Below are 21,373 nucleotides of genomic sequence, written 5' to 3' on the forward strand. Positions count from 1 at the left end.
ACAACTAACTAGCTCTCTAATAAAGGGGAAAACAAACAAACAAAGAGTTAGTCCCGAAGCACACCTGGTGAAAATAAACAGTCTGTCAGGGAAATGAAAGCCAGGCATCATTCATCAAATTCAACAAAATCAAAAAGGCTCTGTGAGTTCCCCAGAAGTAGTGTCTCTGAAGGTCAGAACTGTACTGCAACAGTAGGGATCTGTAAGTAAATACCGCAAGTTTTTCAAAGCAGACTTCCATCAGCGTTGACAGAACCATTTCAAACCATGGTTGTTCAGCCTGGAGAAGGGAAGGCTGCGGGGACACCTTATTGCAGCCTTTCAGTACTTAAAGGGGGCTTGTAAGAAAGATGGGGACAGACTTTTAGCTGGGCCTGTTGCGATAGTACAAGGGGTAATGGCTTTAAACTAAAAGAGGGTAAATTTAGACTGGATATAAGGAAGACATTTTTTACAGTGAGGGTGGTGAATCACTGGCCCAGGGTGCCCAGAGAGGTGGTAGATGCCCCATCCCTGGGAACATGTGAGGCCAGTTTGGACGGGGCTCTGAGCAACCTGATCTAGTTGAAGATGTCCCTGCTCATTGCAGGAGAGTTGGATTAGATGACCTCTAAAGGTCACTTCCAACCCAAACTACTCTATGATTCTGTGATTGAAACACCACAAGTCTGGATCATGTGCAAAAACTGAAACAGACTCACGGGCATATACTGTGCTCATTTAGGTTGCATTTTCTGGATGTAAAGGTATTTGTGCCACCAAATAACCCTGAGAATCCACTTTTTTACTAAAATATTAACTAAGTAACAGTAAAAACTACAAGCTTAAGAGGCACACTGTTTTCTACTTCATCAGCCTGGTGGGTTTTGTGTGCATTTTCTGGGTTTTCTTAAATACCCTTACTCCCTCATATCTTAAAATGTTCATCTCTTCTAGTACAAAACACAACACAATGTTGTGAGCACATGAAAAGTCGATATTAAAGCTGCCCTGCTCAGATCTCAGAAATCAGGAAATGTCAGCTTTCAGGTTGCATGAGCACTCTTATCTCTGTCCTTTACTCATACATATTACCACAGAGACTTCAGCTATGTGTTCATGTAGTGGTTGCTCAAACACATGAGCTATCCTGCCTTGTGGAAGACTGTGAACAACAAACTGTTGGAAGGCAGGAGGGTATCAGGAGGAAAATGTTTGTCCTGTACTCACATTCCTCCCTAAGCACTACTTTTGGACAAAGGGAGGATTTTAGTCTAGATGCATCTTTGGCCTGATGTAGCACACTCATAATCACAGTTACTTCATTGCTGTAAAGTTGCATATAGAATATACTTGAAAACCATATGTACTGAGGTTTGAGAGAGAATCCATGAACATTTTTACAACACATAGAAACTGCATATACAACATATTATTTGTAAAAAATGAAGCTTACTGATAACTATTTTCTATGTAAGGAATGACAGCGTACTTCTAGTTTGAAAAATTAATTTCTAAATAAAGCAATAAGAGAATAAAATTAAAGCTTCCATAACAGTATACTCTTGATTCACAGAATAGCAGCAGTGCCTCTAAACAGACATTCCCTTTACACAGAGAAATATGCAATGCAGCCATAGACTCGTAACAACTAGGCATTCCATATATTCCTAGCAAAGGAGACCAAATACATGTTTCTGTACGTGCATACAGCATAGGTGTTGATGACTATGATTATAGCTGCTTGACACCTTTCATAATCATCAAGTGGTGCTGAACCGCAACCACTGAGGCTGAAAATTTCCATGTCAGCTATTTTGCATCAGACTGATTTTTGGTATGTTTAATTGTTGTTGCCAAAATTTCAATGGTTTTCAGTACAAGGTCAGGAAAGATACTTGCAGTTCAGTTAAAAGAAATGACTGTTGGGAGGAATTTAAAAAACCCACAGTTTCTATTTGGAAAGCACAACTTGAGAGTAAGCCCTTGTGCCAACATGCTGTCTTCATGAAGATCAACCTAAATTTGTTCATGTTAGAACCTCTAAAGCATTTCAGTCTGCAAGCACTCAACAGACCCACTCAAAAAGTGGTTTCAAGAGGCTGTGAATGCTCCAACTCCAGGCTAAGGGACAGAATCATCCAAGCCAGGTAGTGCCTTTGTGGAGCGAGATACAATAAGAGAAGAAAACGGTCCCTCCTGTACTTCTAAAGGTTTACACTACTGGAAAAGATGACTGTTCAACAGAAGGACCAAAAATCTGAAAACAGAAGGAAAAAAAGAATTAAAAAGATTAAGACAAGAAAACAATGACAGGTCCCAGTTAGATATGACTGAAACAGAGCCAGGATTTGCAGTCTTTTGAATGGACATTAATAAGAACCTGAAACAGAAGACTCTCAAGACTTCTCTATTGTCAGCCAGTTTTTGTGAAATTCACTGGCAAAATGAAGCCCTCATTGTCCTCCGGTAACTGGTCCCTGTAGAAGATTAGAAGCCACCACATACATCTGTAGTCGCCATAAGCAGTCAGCTCCACTGAATTCCCCTCTGGTGATGAGCAATGTGTGAATCAATGCAGTTCAACACTGTGAGTTAAAGTTGCAGTTTGCGGGTGCATATGCACTGAAACATGTATTCCTCCACTACAGCATCACAGACCATTCCCTCATTAGGCTCCACCTCGCTCATGGCCTGGAAAGAGACTGCTCATGAATACTCCACGCAATCCTTCACTGAGCCTGGGAGCTGTGCTCAGGCAAAGCTGTGTCATGCTGCAACAGTGCAGATCTACAAATTATGAAAGCGATGCTAAAGGTGCAGAAAATTAGACTCAAGACAATCCGGTGTCAGTGTTTCTCCTTGAATCATTCACACAGCAATTTAAGATTTAGCCCTGTCAAAAAAAAAAAATAATCTTGTACAGTTCTATGGCCAACGTATTCGTTTGACCTCAGTAGGTAACTGTTTCTGCTAAGTCATGCACCAGGATAAAACCTCCTGGAAGTCTACAGTCCTTGAATTACCTTTATGAATGGACACCAGAGAACACCTGAACTTCACAATCCGAATCCCTTGAGAGCTTTTGCAAAATCTCAAACCCTGAGATTAGGTAACCTATTTAAGAAGACATAAGAACAGAAAAAAATAAACAACGACATTTGCACAAGTAGAATAAACTGTTGCCTAAAAATGGGACAAACACAGCCAGTGTGAACCCTGCTTTCCTTTGGACTGATTTGACATCTGCACTTCGCAGCTCTAAGTCCCATCCCAGCGACACAGCATTAGATCAGGAAACCTTATGGCACTAATTTATGTAGTGCATGGAGGCCAAAGATAGCTCCACGTTTAAAATCTTTCTATTGATCTGATCCAGGCTACATCAGTTGATGGCCACACATTTCTGAATCGGAAAAAATACCTGAAGTGTTATGCTTTTGGAATAAATGGTCTTCAAATAGTTATTTTCATTATCATTTTTATGACAGCGCAAGAGCCATTTCTGATGTTGCAAATGTAAGGAAATGCATAGCATGACATAAGAATTAGACACCTGCCCTACAGTGCTTTTTACAGCAATTCCCAGGCAACAGCTCTAGAAGTCAGAGTCTCCTACCAGGCTGCAGGTTCTAGTACCTGTCCCAGCAAGACAGCATCACATGCAGCTTCAGCAACAAATGTTTATCTGATCTAGAAAGAATGTGTAAATAGACATGGAAAACAGATGGTATTAATAGGCTGCGTGGAGAATCTTGTTCAGAAATGATGCCTAAGAAGAGAATTAAAGGAACGGCAGGTATGTGAGCATGTATTAGCATCCCACTGGACTCATGAGAAATTTGTAATATATTGTTTACAGATGTCATCTTTGCATATGTCACATTTGGTACATCTGCAAAATCCAAGTCACAAGGGCATTCTAAGAGAAGACAGTGGAAGTCTTTAAATCTCAGGGTTAGACTTTCTATATTACATTAATCTAGCCTAACATGCTCTCTGGTCAAACACAGGAAAATATAATCAATTCAAACCCTAGGAGAGCTGTTGGGAAAATATACATTACACATAAATTACTAACTGGTTTTATCATGTAGTTTTCTACATACAAGTACATACCCCAAATGTGATATCTACAACAGGAGTGCATCTAGTAGCATGCAGGACCGCTCACATCCAGCTTAGGGTGGGAATACTAAGGTAAATTGTCCTTATATCAGAAGTTTTACCCTAGGCCTAGTCTGACATACTGATTGAACAAGCAGGAAAAACGACGAGTAGAGCACAGGAAGAATAGCTTGGTAACTGGCAGATTATTTTACCTCTAGTTTTGCTAGTTAGTTTCTCCCACTATGTGGGGTGCTTAGTTCAAGGCTCAGTTGAGCTTCCCAGAGGCCTTTGCTTCTGACAGCCTAGACTCTCAACAAGTAGAACAACAAAACTGCAACTACAAATCACCCCCTACCCCAAATTCACACAACAAGGTTGCAGAGTATACTGGAGTCTAGAGATTGCAGATATTTCTGCTAAAGGACCGCTGTGACCATGCAGGCTGGGTGCTGCATGTACACATGCTTACCATGTATTTTTCCACCCACCTTTCTCACCATTTAAAAACTCAATTCTGTCACTGTCTACCCTTTTTCCTAGTAAGCACTTCCACTGCTGAATGACCTGCAAAGCCAGGATTCATTTTCTGATTACTGAATCACTCAAGCTTCCAATTTCAGCTTTTGAATGCATGCTGTTGTCCTGCTAAGTCCCTAAACCCAGTTATCAAGCCACCTATCAACCTTCCTTTCAGCAGCTTCATCTCCTGTAACAGGATAAAACAAGGCTCATCCTTCCAGGCTTGGGAGAAGGCTGGGCTCTGCCTTCCATCTACTTCTATGCTACCCTTAGAATTAAAACATCACAATTGGACACAGTATCCTAGTAGGAGACTTAAGCGACCTGACCTGTGTATGTTACAACAGTCCCTGCTATTCAGTACAACTTTTGTAAGAAGAGATTACATAAGTCCCCCCAGCTTTGTGTTTAGGGTACAGGTAACGTGCCTTCCTATAATAACTCCCAACTCATTTTCTTCTTTGACAGCCTGCTTTCCAAGGGAGAAGAGGCCATACCTGTGGGGCGAAGGGATTTCTCATACATTGCACTATATTTGGCTGCAGTAAAACAAATTTTGTCAGAAACATTTAGCTAGATTATTTATACCACACTTGCACCATTAACCTGTCCTGCCAATTGTTTGCTACAACATCAACCGCAATGCTTAAGCAACCACCACAGAAAGTCTGAATGATGCTGCACAACCAGCTGAACCAGGGGACACCAATAAAGGCCCTTTTCATTAGTGTCTCCCTACTGCGTATGAGCATCTGTCAGTGAACCAGCCTGACTCCAGCATGCAGCATACAGAATTAAAAGGTGCATGTTTAATTAAGCTGTCATGTGATCCTAAGCTGTATGCTTTGGGGGCAAAAAAGACACTGTATTCCACATGGTAGTTGTTAACTACTAAACCTGTACCCTTGCCAATGGAAAGGAAAAAAGAAAGAAAAAAGTACCAGGTTAGTATGACAGGCTGGGCATCAAGATGAGTGGTATTAACCATATAATGCAATTCTTTGCTGACAGAAACTCAAAATAGCTGTTCCATTATTTTGGCAGAACTGGCAAGAAGCTAAGAGGTCTGTAGCTCTTTGTGTTGAGTGCAATAAAAAGAAGAAAATCCCAGATCATCATTTTTTAACAGAAAGAAGCTTTCTCCGTGAGACGGACTTGGAATAAGTCAGTATGATAGGGGTCTGAATATGGCTTAATATGACATAAAAAAGGACTGTACACATCTGTGAATGGCAAATTCAGAAGCAGATTAGCTTAAAATAATGGTTACAGGTGACATCCATCACAATCAAGCTGTCTTTTGGGTTTTTTTTTTGATAAGCCAATATATAGCAAGCTTTATCTACATGCATGTAACATCCATAAAACAATGGACACAAGCATTTTAGCATTGCACCTTAACCAGTGCTTGACAGCAGATTGGATTGCAGTACTTCATAGATTTGATATGCTTATAACGGATTGTCACATTCCTGGCATTTCTCCAGACAGCGTTTATACTTAACAACAGCAACAAAAAATTAGAACACATAACAAACATTTCCTTATGGGCCATTTGAGATTATTCTACATTTAGCACTGTTTTTTGAATAACTTTACTAATCTATCTTTGGGTTCTGAGCTGCTATATTTAGATCAAGAACATGTACTGCAAGATAAAATCTACATAACCTATGCAAAACAAACATTAAAAAGTGATTGTCAAGAAAAACCTTGACTAAATAGAACATCTGAGCTGATATTCAAAACCCAACTGGACATGGTCCCAGACAATCTGTTCTCGCTGACTCTGCCTGAGCATGGGGGTTGAACTAGATGATCTCAAAAGGACCATTCTGACCTAAGTAACTCCAGGATTTGGTGATTTTTACCTGCAAACAGGAAAGTCATCTCAATTCTGCAATGCACTACACCCAACAACCTGCAGAGAAAGGACTGGGGTTTAAATGCATAGACTTGTTTCGGGGATCAAACAGTTCTGTAAAAGACCTCCCTCTAATCACAGCACGATGTCACCAGGCCCTGTGCAGTGCAGGTGCCCTGTCACTACAGTTGACAGGACTGGGATTACATTGACGGCTTGTCTCAAATACACAACACGCTGACAGAAGATACACGTTTCCTCAAGAAGATCATCATTTGGCATTTCACAAAACAGAACAAAACCTCAAATTCCCCTTGGGGGAGCATTTGGGTTCTTTAGTCAGTGATTAAGAAGCAACATCTTTGTCTATGGAACTTGGAGGATTCTCTTACCAACCTGGTGGGCAGGAATTCTGCTGTGCTCCAAGCAGAGCTACTGCAGAACAGGATGAGGTCTGCGCAGCCTGACGGGTTGCAGGCTCTTGAGGTTCTGAAGACTTTTGTGGGAGAGCTCACGTTCTGACGTGGGTTTTGGGTTTGGTTTGGTTTTTTTTTTCACTTGGGTTTAGGGTTTTTTTATCCTTTAACCCCACTTCTGCTATAAATATGCAGCAACGTAGTCCTGAAAGACTAAAATCCACAGCAGACTGCAATATTAGCAGCCACTAAAGTTCTGTAAGAACAAGGCACCTGATTTTCAGCAGCAACACAGCCCTCAAATGTATGCGTTCACATATTGGATTATGTTAGACAGTAGCTATTTAATAATAAGCCATTAGAACAGGAGTCCCCCAAGTTTTATCTGAGGTTAACCACTTAATGTTGATTGCTGTATAACAGAGTTTGCCTCTGATAAGTACTTTGGGGCTCAGCAAGGTTAATGAAACCTCAGGGGAGGGAAGACTGTATTTCACTAGGTTTTTTAAGGAGTCATGCCTTTAGTGCACCTCATTAAGAAGGTTCATGGATTAATCTACATGTCCACGTTTCAGACCAAAATGGCTTATATTAAGACCCTACTTTTTTGTGTGTCTAGGCTCACATTTGTAATTGTAGGATTTCTGTTCACAGATAACAAAATCAATTAAAAGATGCATGTTTCGCACAGTGGATTCCCCTTTTTGAGTAGCAAGCAATTCTTCAGGCTGTACAGAGAAGGTCAGAAAGCCTCCTCCTGCATTAGTTAAGTGTTGATCACCACTAGGATCTGAGGAATCGGATAAACACTTCACAGGGTGTGCAGATCCTTGTTGGGTGAAGGGCTGAAAAATGAATTCCTGAATGCAGTAAGGGCTTGGACAGAATCCAGCTTTTTGGTTTTTTTCCCCCTGTTCCAAGAGCTCCTTCCACTGAATTCAAAGGGAAATGCTGGATCTGAATCCTTATCTCTCTGCTAAGAGAGCCAGGTATTTCCGATCTCCCTCTGCTGTGCATTCTACAATAACAAGGATAAAGCTCAGTGTCAAGTGCACTGTACGAGACCCTGTGAGACTTTCGACCTGTTCATTAACTATATCAAATCAAGCAATAATTTTCACTGGAGCACTGGGAAGCAGTTCTTTTTTACTGAAGGCTATTCCCTTGGCAAATCTTGACTTTCAGAGGCCAGCTGTTTTAGCACTTGAGTGGTTAAAAAAAAAGGCAGCTTTGGAGTTTATTATAATACAGGCGAGGGAAGGCAGAGAGGAGTGTGTTTCCCCCCCAGTCTTTTTACTCTCTGTAAAAGGCTCAGCTGGCTGGGCTGGTATTTACAAGAACAGAACCATTTTCAGAGAGGGACATGAAAAAAACAGGAACTGACAAGCTAATTAGAAAAGATTGAAGGCGAAGGGTAAGGACTGGCTTGTCTTAGACTCTCCTGAGTGCAGTCGTCACTGATTACACCAGATTAGACAAATGCCGATACTTTGTTGTGATAAAGCCTCCTGCAGCAACTTCCTGGGGCTGCCGCAGTTTGGCTCCGGCCTGGAAAGCAGGCTGGCTGCCCGGCCGGGGGGCCAGGGCCGGGGGGCCGAGGCCGGGAACGGTGGGAGCGGGGGCCGGGGCCAGTGATGGCCCGGGGACGGTGGTGGGCCGGGGCCCGGCGCCGGGCGTTGGCCTGTCCGCCAGCTCCCCCGCGAGGCGCCGAGCGGCACCGCGCCCGCCTGCCGGGCGGGACCTGCTCTTCCTCAGGGCTTTGCAGATAAAAGAGGTGAAAATCTCACTGTTTCCCCCAAGTACGCTTCCAGCTCTTTCTGAGCACCGGCTCGGAGCCACCTGGGAAGCACTGGAGGCCGCAGGCGGCCGCTTGCCTTCGCAGCAGCGGGAAGGCAGGGCACCGGCACCAGGTGAACCCGGCTCGCGTTGGCAGCGCTGTGACCCCTGACAAAGGGTCCTGGGGAAAGCTGAAAGCAGCTGAGAACGTGGAGCCACGACAGAGGGCAAAATTTAAAGGTATGAGTTAATCCATTTGTCAGAGACTTGGTCCAAGAGTGGATATGTTGGCTACGTAGATATAAAAATACAGAGAGAGCAGAGAAGCTGGAATCACAGCATAATCTGCAGAGGGCATCTGGCTCGAGGAGAGTCACAGGGGATTAGAAAACAGTGAGAGCTCGAAGTGAAAGAAGGAATGCAACAAATCACAGACCGATTGGGTGGGAGATATTAAATATGCACCCATTCGTCTGTGTCGCGAAACAGAAGTCAAACGCTCAGCCCTGGCTTCCTTCAGGTTCAGATTTCAGGAGAGCTTCCTTCTGCGTTTCATCATTAGGTTAGCTGTGTTAGACTAGGGAACACTGCCAAATAATTATAAGATTACACTAAGACTAAATCCCCATATCATGAACAGCACATGCTGGCAAGCAACAAGCTGAAATAAAAAGAATCAGCTCTAGCTGCTCACTGATATCACAAACACACACCCACTAAGCAGCAAATTAATTCACTTCTTCGAAGTAAAGAATTGCAAGGTCCTCTAACAACTCCTCCACTTAATCACTGAAGCTTCCCCCATCGAAGTTTTCCTTACCTACAACCAAGCCATCAAATTGACTTCATGCCTGCACAGCAAAGACAAACACTCCTTCCCAGACAACGGCACAAGTAATCTGAAAGGAGACCCTCCAGTACCTCCTGGTTTTGCGCTGGTTCCCACCAGAATGGGAACCAGAACTTCTGAAGAACTGCAGGGAAGACTGACTTGGTGGGAAATGAGAGCCCAGCAGTACTACTAGCAGTTTAACCAAGCTGAAAAAGAAGTTGTTCCAGACTCAACAAGTATAGCAGAAGTTTTAAAAAAGCAACACAGAATTACAGCTTAATGAGACTTTGGTCAGGGCACAACACTTGGAATCAGCACAATTCTAAACTAATCAGCCAGTTCTAAACTAAGGACCCCGTCCTTTGAGTGAAAAGACTCCAGGCTGGTATGCACCATATTGAAATAGTTAATCATTATGAAGTGGGAAAATAAAAAAAAAAAAGGAAGTGCCATCAGGGTTAACAATTCTACATCCTATGGCTTCAGGCTGTTCCTTGAAGGTCTCTAAGTAACAACAGTGCTTCAACCTACCTAGCTTCTAGGTAATGGGATTACACAGCCTACTGATGGATCAAGGAACATGGTAAAGCAATAATGTAATCGCTAACAGTTGGTGATGGTTCCAAACACATGTACAAAGAGAACTGCCTAAGAAATAAAATGAGAGGGTAAAGTTTCAATATTTGGCAGTGTTACAACTATTAATAAAGTAATCAATACCCTGTTAAGCAGCTAAAGAAAAAATAGTTGCTAAAACTCATGCTTTGTCAAGAACATGTGAGGGGTCACGAAACAAAAGCGGGCAGACAAAGGAAACAGACTGAACATAAAAGGGGTATTTTTATAACATCTCTTAGTTCACTAAATTCATTCCTCACCCCTCCATTGATTACTTCAGCAATTTACTATTTTAGCTTTGGTCTTATGAATCCCATTTAACTTGGATGCCTGAGCCACCTAAGATAGATAGGGTAAGCACCCAAAGGCTAAATCACTAGTTCCTAAGCTTTTCAGCTCTGTCAGTGGATCACAATCAGTGTTCAGCTCTTCTTGCAGACACACTGTGCAGCCTTATCAGCAAACTAGGAAATACCACAAAGCTTTACAATATGGTTTGAGAATTCCTGAAACAGGCTTTGCTAAGACATTTGATACAGTTTTCCATATCTTACCCTAATTCACATTTTTAGCTCCCCTCTGAGTAAGAAACAAATTTATTTTGAAACTGGCTGCCATGGTGAGAGGTTCTGGGGGTAACGATACTGATGTGAATCAGTGTTTTGTGGAGAATAGAGTGGCTCAGGTTTACAAAGACTGTACAACAAGATCTTTTCAAGGAGAAGGGAAAAGATGATACGATCTCTAGTTAGTAAAAGTTGACTAAAATAAATAGAATGATTAAATTAAAAATGCAAAAAAACCCTTGTGTTAGAGGTAAGGAATAATCCAATTATCATTGCGAGTAATTATGAAACATAATTCCTCAACATCTGACAGCACTTGAGGCGTAAGTACTGATGAGCAAGTAAACACTGCTTCAAATGAGGAGCAATATACTTTTTTCTCCTGTCACCTAAATACTCACACTCTAAGGGTACAGAAGGACTTATCTAAGCTAAGTTGACAGGGAATTTCAAATCTGAAGCTAAATGACAGGATTTATACTTTTCAGTTCAAAGATTATTTGGATTCTGTGTTATACATCAGGTAGGAGTAAAAGCTACAGCAAATCTGGCTACCATGGCTCTGACTGAATTCTTATGTAGCAACAGAGTAAAGAAAAAGAGGCAGCTAGAGTGCAGTTCACTTCAGAGTATGCTGTAGAGCAACTGTTGAAACCATGAGAGATCTTCCCAGGTAGTTACAAGTGGAAAGAGCATACTGAGGAAAAGCAAGCAGACCCAAAAAATATCCAATAAGACAGGAAACGGTGTAAAACATTAATCAGCTACTTGCACAGCAGATCTCACAGCTGATAACGGAGCAGGATCATGCAAGCTGTTAATTCTGAATTTAGTAGATATAGAGGCAATAACATTAGCATGTCATTGGCAAGCAAGGCCAATAATGCCTCAATTGCCCTTCAACAAGTTCCCTTTCCTATTAAACAGAACAGATGATAATATCATTTCTTCCACATAGGATTTTATGTAACAATGACATTAGACACTCCCCACTGGTTTGTGCACGGAAGAGAGATAGCTCTACTTCATGACTAATTGACTTGATTTTTGGGACGTGGTTTAGGAGACATGGTTGGACTTGATGATCTTAGAGGTCTTTTCCAACCTTTATGATTCCATGATTTCTTCTTACACATGTAGGGCCTAGCTCTCCCATGCGCAAGCAGCAAATTGTTTTGGCAATGAAGACTCTGTCATGGCAGCTAGTTAGAAAATATTCTCCTGTTCCAGATTAAAAAACAAAACAAAACAAAACACCAAAAAAACCCACCCACCTCATAAAAAGCCTTATTAAAAAGATTACTTTCTGCCATAATAGTCCAGATATTATTTTTCTCAGAAAATAATCAGCTATGTTTATGGAAGTTATAACTTAAGTATTCAAGTGCCTCATTGTCCCCTTCTCAACTGGAGATGAGCCTTCTTCCTGGTCATACCAGATCCCTCATGAGCCATTACAATTTCGCCTCCTGTTGTGGGAGTTCGCTATATATTGCGTGAGCTATAATCTGACTGAAAAGACAGACCCAGGCTTGGGTGAGATGTGAGAGATTACTTTCATGCAAAATTTTCTTTATTGGTAAGAGGTTGAATAATAAAGATTTCTGCTTTCCAAGTATTTGGCTCATGCAACATCTTTCAATTCTATGCTACATAAACACAGGGTTACAATAATATATTTCTGATATTATTTTCCGTGCAGAAAGAACAGTTGCCACATATTATGCAAACAGGAGCCTTATCTCAACACCCGTCACTCTTTGATGAGTTCCACATGTTAAAAATTTGAGAGCAGCCAAGTATGAAACAGGGAAGAGAGCCCTCACATTTTCCAACACGAGTATCACAGCTCCACAAAGAATGCTGCAAATACATCTGACCTTATCCAGGCAGCAGAATAAAAGCTCTCTCCTGGGTGCAGCAGTGATTTTATTTTATTTTTCAAACCGCAGATGGATGTAGTCAGGATTGATCTGACAGCCCACCAACCAACATTGCTGTTAAGACCTCACAGAAAAAGTAGGGAAAAGTGGCATAAATAAGGACCGTGGGCAAGGCTGGCTTTTTAAGCTTTGCACCACAGAGAAGGGAAGGGCTTCACGGAGATGGAAGTTGCTTCTACAACACCAGTTTCGAATGAACACTGCTTGGGAGGAGACAACTGTTGGCTGGAAAGCACTGTCACATGCAAAACAAGAATATAACTAATATTTTCTCAGAAATACCCTCCATTTGGACATAATGAAGGTTTGTTTTTGTTTCTACTAAAAATCTCTTTTCTTCTTCTGTGAATAAAACTAGATGTGAGATAAATGACAGTGCTGCGGAACGCCCAAAACTTGGTACAGGTTTGAGACCAAACAGAGAAAAATGTGGTAAGCAAAACTTTAATAATGCTTTAAAGGCGGCTAAAGTACTTCCTACAACACCTTGCCCTGACCCAGGACCTTCTTCACTTGGTACCAGTCCTACATCTGATCATAAAAACAGTCCTCTACCAATAACAGCCTAGAGGGTAGGTTGTGACCAGTTTATATGGGACAATAAAACAATGTCCAATAAAATAAGCTAAGAAAAGGTGCCGTTTGTGTAGTCTTCTGCACTGTAACTACAGGAGGATTTGTGAGAAGACTCTGGAGGGCCAGATGTCAGGTACATAGATGGGGAGGTCATTGGGGTGAACACCTATTGAGCTCACCTTACAGAAGGCCTCATTTTGTTTCTTGCATCAGGCCTCACATTAGGTGTGCTGTGTCACTGGCACAAGAGATATTCTGGGTCAGTGGGTTACCCATCAATAATGGAAAGATGAAGGATAACAAAGTTGGAATCACTTGCCAAGGGAGGGATCAGGAAGTTGTTCCAAATGAAATAGACCCGGTAACAGACTGTCAATATAGCTGATTTAATGCAAGAGTCTTTAGAAGTTATAGAATTAGCCAGATTTTAAGGCTATTTGCAGCAGGTTTTCAGTAGCAGTTCATACTTCATTTTCCGAGGTGCCGTTTGGTATTCAATGAATATTTGTAAGTTCTGGACCCTTCTAGAACTAAAAGAGGTTTTCTTGAGTCCTGTTCCTTTCCTCCTTAAAAGTTTAATTTAAAAAGGCTTGAGTCCTTTCAAGTACCTCCTATCAAATTCCACCACTTGGACCAAGGTACCTCTTGGGTATTACTTTGACAGAATGAGGTTTGTTTAATGATCATAGCATTAAAACCTCATGCTCTGAAGACATGCATTAGCACACTGGGGAACATGGCCTAAAAACAAGATGTGGAACAGTTCTTTCCTTCCTTTCTTTCAACAAATGACACATCAATAAACAGTGACTTAAATATCCTCTTTATTACTTTTTCAATGGACTGTTTTCCCCAAAATGGCTATTCCTTAGTCATTCTATGCCCAGCCTTGCTCCTATTAATACTGAGACATTGCAAAAATCTTCGTTTATTTCAAATCGTACAGGATAAGACTGTCAAAGAACAGCTCATCTTTCAAGAACTCTCTAGTAATTTAGAAGTATGGCTACCTGGCAAATTCAGAGCTACAAATGCACACTGAAAGCAAGGTCCATTTCTCAGGTTTGCCCCCTGGATTATACTGGTACACAGTGAGTGTAAAACGTTGCTCTGACTGGTCAGCTTTTTATGTCCCCTCACACTGGTGTAAACACCAACACCAGTTGTAGAGCCTCCGGTGACGTGGCCCTACCATTACATTGCTTTCTTGGTCGTACAGGCTACTGTCATCTTTGTTACCCCCTTTTTATTGTCTTATTTTTCCTACCACTGCTAATTCCTACCAGGTGCCCTTAGATCTCACTCAGTCCTTCAAATTCTTTTGGTTCTCTCTCGGGGTCCAACACCATGAAAATGGCTGCTGACCTGTTGCTGAATAAGTCAACCAAATGCTCCACTCCCTGAACTCAAGGATTTTGTGTAGAAAAAAAAGTCTCACAATTTCTCATTAGACATTTTATATTTAATTCTGCCTAACTGGCTGCAAAATGTGTTTCACTGATTCTGAGGTGCTCACTCAGTTATTACTCAGCAAATCATAGGTCCACAGAAGAATTCAGGTTGGAAGGGACCCCAGCAGATTTCTAGCCCAACCTCCTGATCAAAGCAGGGTCAGCTATGAGATCACATCAGGTTTCTCAAGGTTTTATCTAGCTGGGGCTTGAAACCTGCCCAGGACAGAGACTGCGCAAGCTCCCTAAGCAACCTGTTCCAATGCCCAACTGTCCTCATGGTGAAAAAGTTTCTCCCTATGTTCAGCATCAGCCTCTTGTTTCAACTCAAGTCTGGTGTGTCTCAGACATCACTGTGAATGGACACTGTGTGATGGTCTGGCTCCATCTTTTTGATAACAGCCTTCTACACACTGGGGGCTGCTGCTAGACCCCCCATCCCACCCTGGCAAGCTGCCTCTTCCCTAGGCTGAACAAGCCCAGCTCCCTCATCCCATACTCACAGGGCAAGTGCTCCAGCCCTGAGCATCCTGGTGTCCATCACCTGAATTTGCACTGGAGTGCAAATTCCAGCACTAGAGATCCATGAACTGGAGTCTAAAAAGTGCAGAGTAAAGGGGAATAATGACTATCCTTGAACAGCTCGCTATGCTGCTAACACTGCCCATAATTCTGTTAGGATTCTTTGCTGCCAAGGCACAACACTGGTTCATTTCATCATCTTGATTGTCAAGACCACAGGTCCTCTTCAGCAAAGCTGCTCCCCAGCCAGCCAGCCCCAGGCTGAATGGGGTGCAAGGGGCTCAGCCTTCCCAGCTGTAGAACTTTACATTTGTCCTTGCTGAATTTCATACGGTTCCTGTTGATGCATTCCTCCAGCCTGTCTGGTCCCTGTGCCTAGGACCCTACCAATGGCAGCCCTGCTCCTGAGTCTATTGACTGTTACCCCAATTTGGTGTCACCTGCAAAAGCTGATGAGAGTACACTCTGTCTCATGGTGTCCTCAGTAACACTGTTAATATGAAGATCTTTTTTCTTACCAGGTAAATCACCAGATTAAGCATTTTTTTTCTTACACATCTGGAGCTGCTCTTTGTCAGGAGTAGTAAAAAGGTATAAAATCTCCACAAAGGAAAGGATTTTGAGATGCATTTTTGCCCCCAACTCAATAAACTGTAATCAGCAACTAAGAGTCCCAAGTAAAATGCCACACTTTTCAACACCTATGGTTAACAACTGATAGATATGTTTGCCCGCCTATTTTCCCACCATATGACCATGCCTTAGATTTTATCTTCAAATAAAGTTTAAATATCCTTTTCATGTCACTCTCTTCAAGTTCTTTTCCATCATATTTTTCCATATCAAAGCAGCCTGTAATGTCAATTTAATTCCTGAGAAATTTTCAACAATCACATCACTTTTCCATAGACATATCTGAAACAGTTATAGTACCTTGGCTTAATCTTCACATTAGTTTCCATGCTCCTTTCATGCTCTACTTTTTTTGAGCCACAAATACACTGTTCTATCCCGTTATTAGATTTCAAATAATTGGAGTCACAGGGACCAACAGCACTGGAAATATCCTCCCAAGTTATTGATTTCAGTCATAATATTATCACAATATACCTTCATAAAATCCATACAAACATTGATCGCGTTTCTTCATTTCTTGGGTAGTTACTGAATTGAAGTCATTTTCTTTCCTGCAGACTTACTTCCTAACACTCGTACTAATACTTTCCTTATACCTCTTTTGTGTAAAGTAAGAAAGATTGATCTTGATTCTTCTTTTTCATAGAGCTCTATAAGGTTCAAAGTTTTGCACATCTGCAATGAAACTACAAGGTTTCCATCTATGTTCATGTTGAAATGAAAAAAACTTTTTCCTCCTTTCAACTTCATCTCACAGCGCCTTAATTCTAAAAAGGGTCAATACAATGATAGAACAGTAGAAAAAATTTTAAAATAGCTGCAATTTTTATTGGTAGCACTCTGGATGCAGTCAGCTCTGTACACATGGGTGGAGACGCAGTCTACATTCCTATGGACTGCATTCAGCAGGTGACGACTTAGAGGAAATGGGCACAATGGTTATGTACTAAAACTCAACACTTACCAAACCAGTACAAACCACCTCTCACATATAAGCGTGTACACATATTCATGAGTACATAGTAAACAAATATCAGTAGTTTAGTTGCCTATTTTGCAATCGCTCATATATTATCACAAAGGAAAGAACAGCAACAGGAATCAATGGAAAACGTGAAACACCAGAATACACATACACGAGCAGACAGTGATTGAAACATGCTTTAGTTAACAGTACATTGTTGTTAAGACTAAGATTTGTATGTGAAACTCAAATCTCTGCTTGATATTAAATGGCTGAATGCCAATTCCCGGGTTTGTGTACCACCACTTCAGAGAACAAATCAGTGTTCCACACTAAAATTTTTACAGATTAATTACTGCCCAGGATACGAGTAAAAATGCTGTTTAGCTCGCATGTTACATCTGTATTTATATTAATCCAGTTAACTCTGCTAAACTGATGTCAATTCAAAGTGGTCAGCTAAAACACCAATACAGCAAACTGAGTAGGAGTTAACAAGTCAAGCAGATCAACAAAATCAATATCAACTTCTAAAGTAAATAGAAAATAAAATACTAGCAATGCTTTTTAATATATTATTCTAAGACAACACACCAAGTGTTGAAGGTTTGGAGGTGCTGTGAGTATTTGGGGGACAAACCATGGCAGAAGAAATATTTTTTTAAACTAGACGAGGAAAGTATGTGCAAGCAGGAAGCCCCCTATCCAATAAAGGAAAGACTACAAGAAAGAATGATTGTACATCTGTCAGAAATGAACTTGCTGAATTGATCCTACTTCAGCCCTAGGGAGGGGCTGAGTTGGGTTTGCTTCCCATCCTACATGTTAAACATTCTAAGTTTAATTTTACAAAACTAAACAAAAAAAACCAACACCAAAGTCAAAAAAAGACTATGAACCGAAGGTGAAACACCTCAATGAAAATTCATTTACATTTTTCCTCGTAGGACATTTCTTAATGTTTGGGGTTTATTTATTTATTTATTTGGAATGAACAGGGCATGGCCCTCACCCACATACAGACTGACTTCTTTCCTCATTATATTAACCCTGAATAATCCAAAATTTATCTTTTAGAGAGATGAAGAAATCACTTAGCACATCCTATGAAAGCTGGTATATTCCCCCAGCTCCTAAACCTTGCAACTCTCTAGTCATACAATCAAAAAGCCCTCAGTGCATAATCATATTCTATTAACAAAGCAAAACAATTTAACACGTTTTAGTTAAGTAAAATATTTCTGATAGTGCATACTTTACCAGTTATGTCGTGCTGTTTGAATGACTCACTGTAGATTTGATACTGATTAGGGCAATGTTTCTTCAGCCATTTGCAGACATCCTGCTGGGTCCATAACGCCACAGGCTTGGTCAGCTTCACAGTCCCAGACTAGAAATACACAATGAAGAACAGAAATTATGTTTAGTCTGCATGTGAGTTTCAGAAATATTAATTTGTGACATCCATACATGATATTAAAATAATAATTGCAAGACAGGAGCTGGTCTGACTGGCAGATACCCAGTAATCACCAGCACGTTACACAAGACCCAATTATTCAAATACATCACGCAGAATCACACGCAGTGAAAGATTCTTTAATGTTATTTTGCAATACATAACGTATTCCTTGCATCACAGAAACATATTGCACCATGTCTTACTTGAATAACAGTTTAAAGGGTGACAAAGTCTGACTGCACCCAAAGGGCAATAGTTGCAGCCTTTGAAGCCTTCAAATTTACAAGAGGGATGTATATTTATGTCCAGCAGTTTGCATATAATCATGGAAGACCAGGCATGCTCCTCAACCGCAATTAGAGAAGATCTTGCAGTGAAGCCCTTTAGTGCAAACAAGCTTAAAGACTGTTTCTGCCTGGGAAAAGGAGACTACACACCAACAGAGGTAGAGCTGGTGAGATCAGTTCATACCGAGCATTTCAGCTGACGTTGTTCCTAGTTTGAGTGATGTTTATAAGCAGTTTTAGTTTTTCTTCTTCCTTTTTACTTTTAACCCTCCTACAATCACTGTTACATGAAATAAGTAGAACGCCTGCTTATAACAGTCACTTCTTTATAAATAAAGACCACTCTTCAATACTCTCCTGAAAACTCGGTTTTATAGTAGATTATCTGAACAAATAGATTAACAGTTTATACATAAGACAGTCATAAATTAAGTCAATTGCATTGTCACATGCATAAAGTCACATTTGGTTTAATCAAACAATTCACCTTTGCATATACACTTTTTAAAATCATATAATAATGCTGAAATCTAGATGGCCTGAATTGCAGGGATTTAAAGCCTCTTGTCAAAGTAGGCAAAACAATAAAAAAAAAATTCAAGCTGATTTTTTTTTTTTTTGGCAACACAGTCTGCCCAGGAGACTAAAATCTTAAATATATGGGTATTAATTACCAACAATAAATGTTTAACATTGGACATTGCTGATGTAAATGGGTGTGAACACCAACATATCCCTTTACTTCGTGATTTTGTCAAAGAACCGAGTCTAAAGAATAAAATCAGAGTATCTTTTTTCCCATGCTGTGCATGCAGAATACCTGTCCTCCAGCTCCTTGGTGGCGCCGAAGGTTCAAGAGATTTTTTGCACAAATTTGAGGTGAAGTGGAACATAATCTCAACCATTCTTCTCCATTAGGACTCATGGCGGATTCCCTCGATATTGCCAGCCAGCATTTACACAGATGTACTTTGTCAGACAGACCTTTTCAAAGTTGCTTTGAAATTTTTCATTACTAGAAACCCAAAGGACCAAAGCAGTTTTTAAGCTAGTGCTTTGCGTGTCCTGTTAAGTTTATAAAGTACATAACACAGAGATATTAAGTTAGGGCCAGGGAATATGGCAGAGCTAAAATTCCAACGGGCAAACAGGTCTCGAATTTCTCGTGTCCAGTTGCCCCATCTCTTTTTCATTGCCTGGGTAGACGTTAAATAAACAGCAGGAAAATTATAGTTTAATATGTAATACAATGCACATCCCTTAGCTCAACCTTTTTTGTTTTGAACAAAAATACAATCGCCAGAGACATGAATCCTATTTCAAGCACACGAATAGGCACCATCCACATTTAGAGGTATCACAATAATGCAGAAAACTACCCCAAATAATTCATTTTCACCTTTTGCTGCCACCCACCAACCTGCAGCAGGCAGAAGCTTGACTGACAGACTTGGCATCCATAAGAAAAAGAAGCTTCCAGAGGTGTTGACAGTGCACTATAACCCAGGGAGCGCGTGCCCTGCCACTCTCCTTTCCGAGAAGCACGTCAGTCTTCTCCACATACATAAACCCACTCTGGACACTGCATAGGTCTAGAGAAACTGAAACCTCTGTAGGGAGAGCAAGTGCCCACAACTGTTCCTCGTGCAACTAGGAAGATCAAAGGCTCCTCTCTGAACTTCCCTAGTCTACTTGTTACTTGAGTCAAAGGAAAAACTGCATTTCAATGAAGAGCCCAATATTATGGTATCAGCAGATTTTTATTACACGCATATATGACTGCATGTCCTTCACAAATACATTAAAGAAAAAAACTCAAGTAAAAATAATCATATAACACAAGCAGTCTCTCTGACTGCATAGAAATCTCCGAACAGGGTCAAGACTTCAACAAGTATCTTTAAATATAAGCAGTAACTCATATAAAGCTATTTCTTAAGCACTAGAATTTTAAAGACTAGAGGAAAGCCTGTCAGCCCTTGAAAAAAAAATTAATGGTTTTTCTTGTACATCATAAAAATGCTTAAATTACAAATATTTGTATATAAATATATATAGCTAGCTATAGATTTATGAGCTATATATTCCTAGCTGAAAGTACACAAGTGGTACCAATGTTTGTTTTAACTAAGAGGTTGCTTTTTTTCAGTTCAGCAACTATTCTCCTCTTAAAATGTCTAAGCACCATCATCTTCAATTTCTGAAGAACAAGTTTAATAGCAATTATGGTAAAAATTTAATATTTCCCTCTGTGCTGAGAACTGAAAGACGGTTTAAAATGTAGCTATTATGCTGTCCAATATGCAGATCACTGCACAAACATACATGCTGATTTTTTACTGTCCAATGTTCAGAATTATAATTGAAACATTTGACTTAAACTTACAACTGCAGTCCAAAGAGGACCTTTTCACACTGACACCATCAAGCGTTATGTTTAATTTTCTAATTCATAAGGACTTGATGAGTTAGAGAAATACAAGGTTTTTTAAGCAATGGTTATAAAAAGCATATTGTTGTCACTTTCTGTTTTGGAACATCATACCCAAAATATTTTTCCAACCAGATGCTCTAAATGAAAGGCTATTAAAAAATATGCTTCCCTCCCACAAAATTCATTTTTTAGTTTCTTCCCTGCTCTAAAGCTAGATCTTATACTAAAAAAAATTCCCAGCAAACCAAGGAAAATTACCCTTACCATAAACATACCTACCAAATGAGTCCCCTAGTCCCCTGCCACTGACTATATATAGACTACCTAGACAAATGGAAAACATAGTATGTTTTACTTTATTTCTGTTTATCAGCTCAGTCAAACAACAGGCCATACTGATTAAACTAAAATAATATAT

The 21,373-nt window shown here is 40.5% G+C and overlaps 1 protein-coding gene across 5 annotated transcripts in view; it reads right to left on the reverse strand.

Annotated features, from left to right (window-relative positions):
• Positions 1 to 21,373, reverse strand: part of SAMD12 (sterile alpha motif domain containing 12) — a 177,750-nt gene that overhangs the window by 113,976 nt on the left and 42,401 nt on the right. For all 5 annotated transcript variants that reach the window (XM_075085647.1, XM_075085650.1, XM_075085651.1 and 2 more), the window contains exon 3: positions 18,033 to 18,162. In XM_075085647.1, coding sequence (XP_074941748.1) covers positions 18,033 to 18,162 — 130 coding nt within the window. The remainder of the gene's footprint in view (positions 1 to 18,032; positions 18,163 to 21,373) is intronic.

The sequence above is a fragment of the Phalacrocorax aristotelis genome, chromosome 2 (genome assembly GCF_949628215.1).
Source record: "Phalacrocorax aristotelis chromosome 2, bGulAri2.1, whole genome shotgun sequence".
NCBI lineage: Eukaryota > Metazoa > Chordata > Aves > Suliformes > Phalacrocoracidae > Phalacrocorax > Phalacrocorax aristotelis.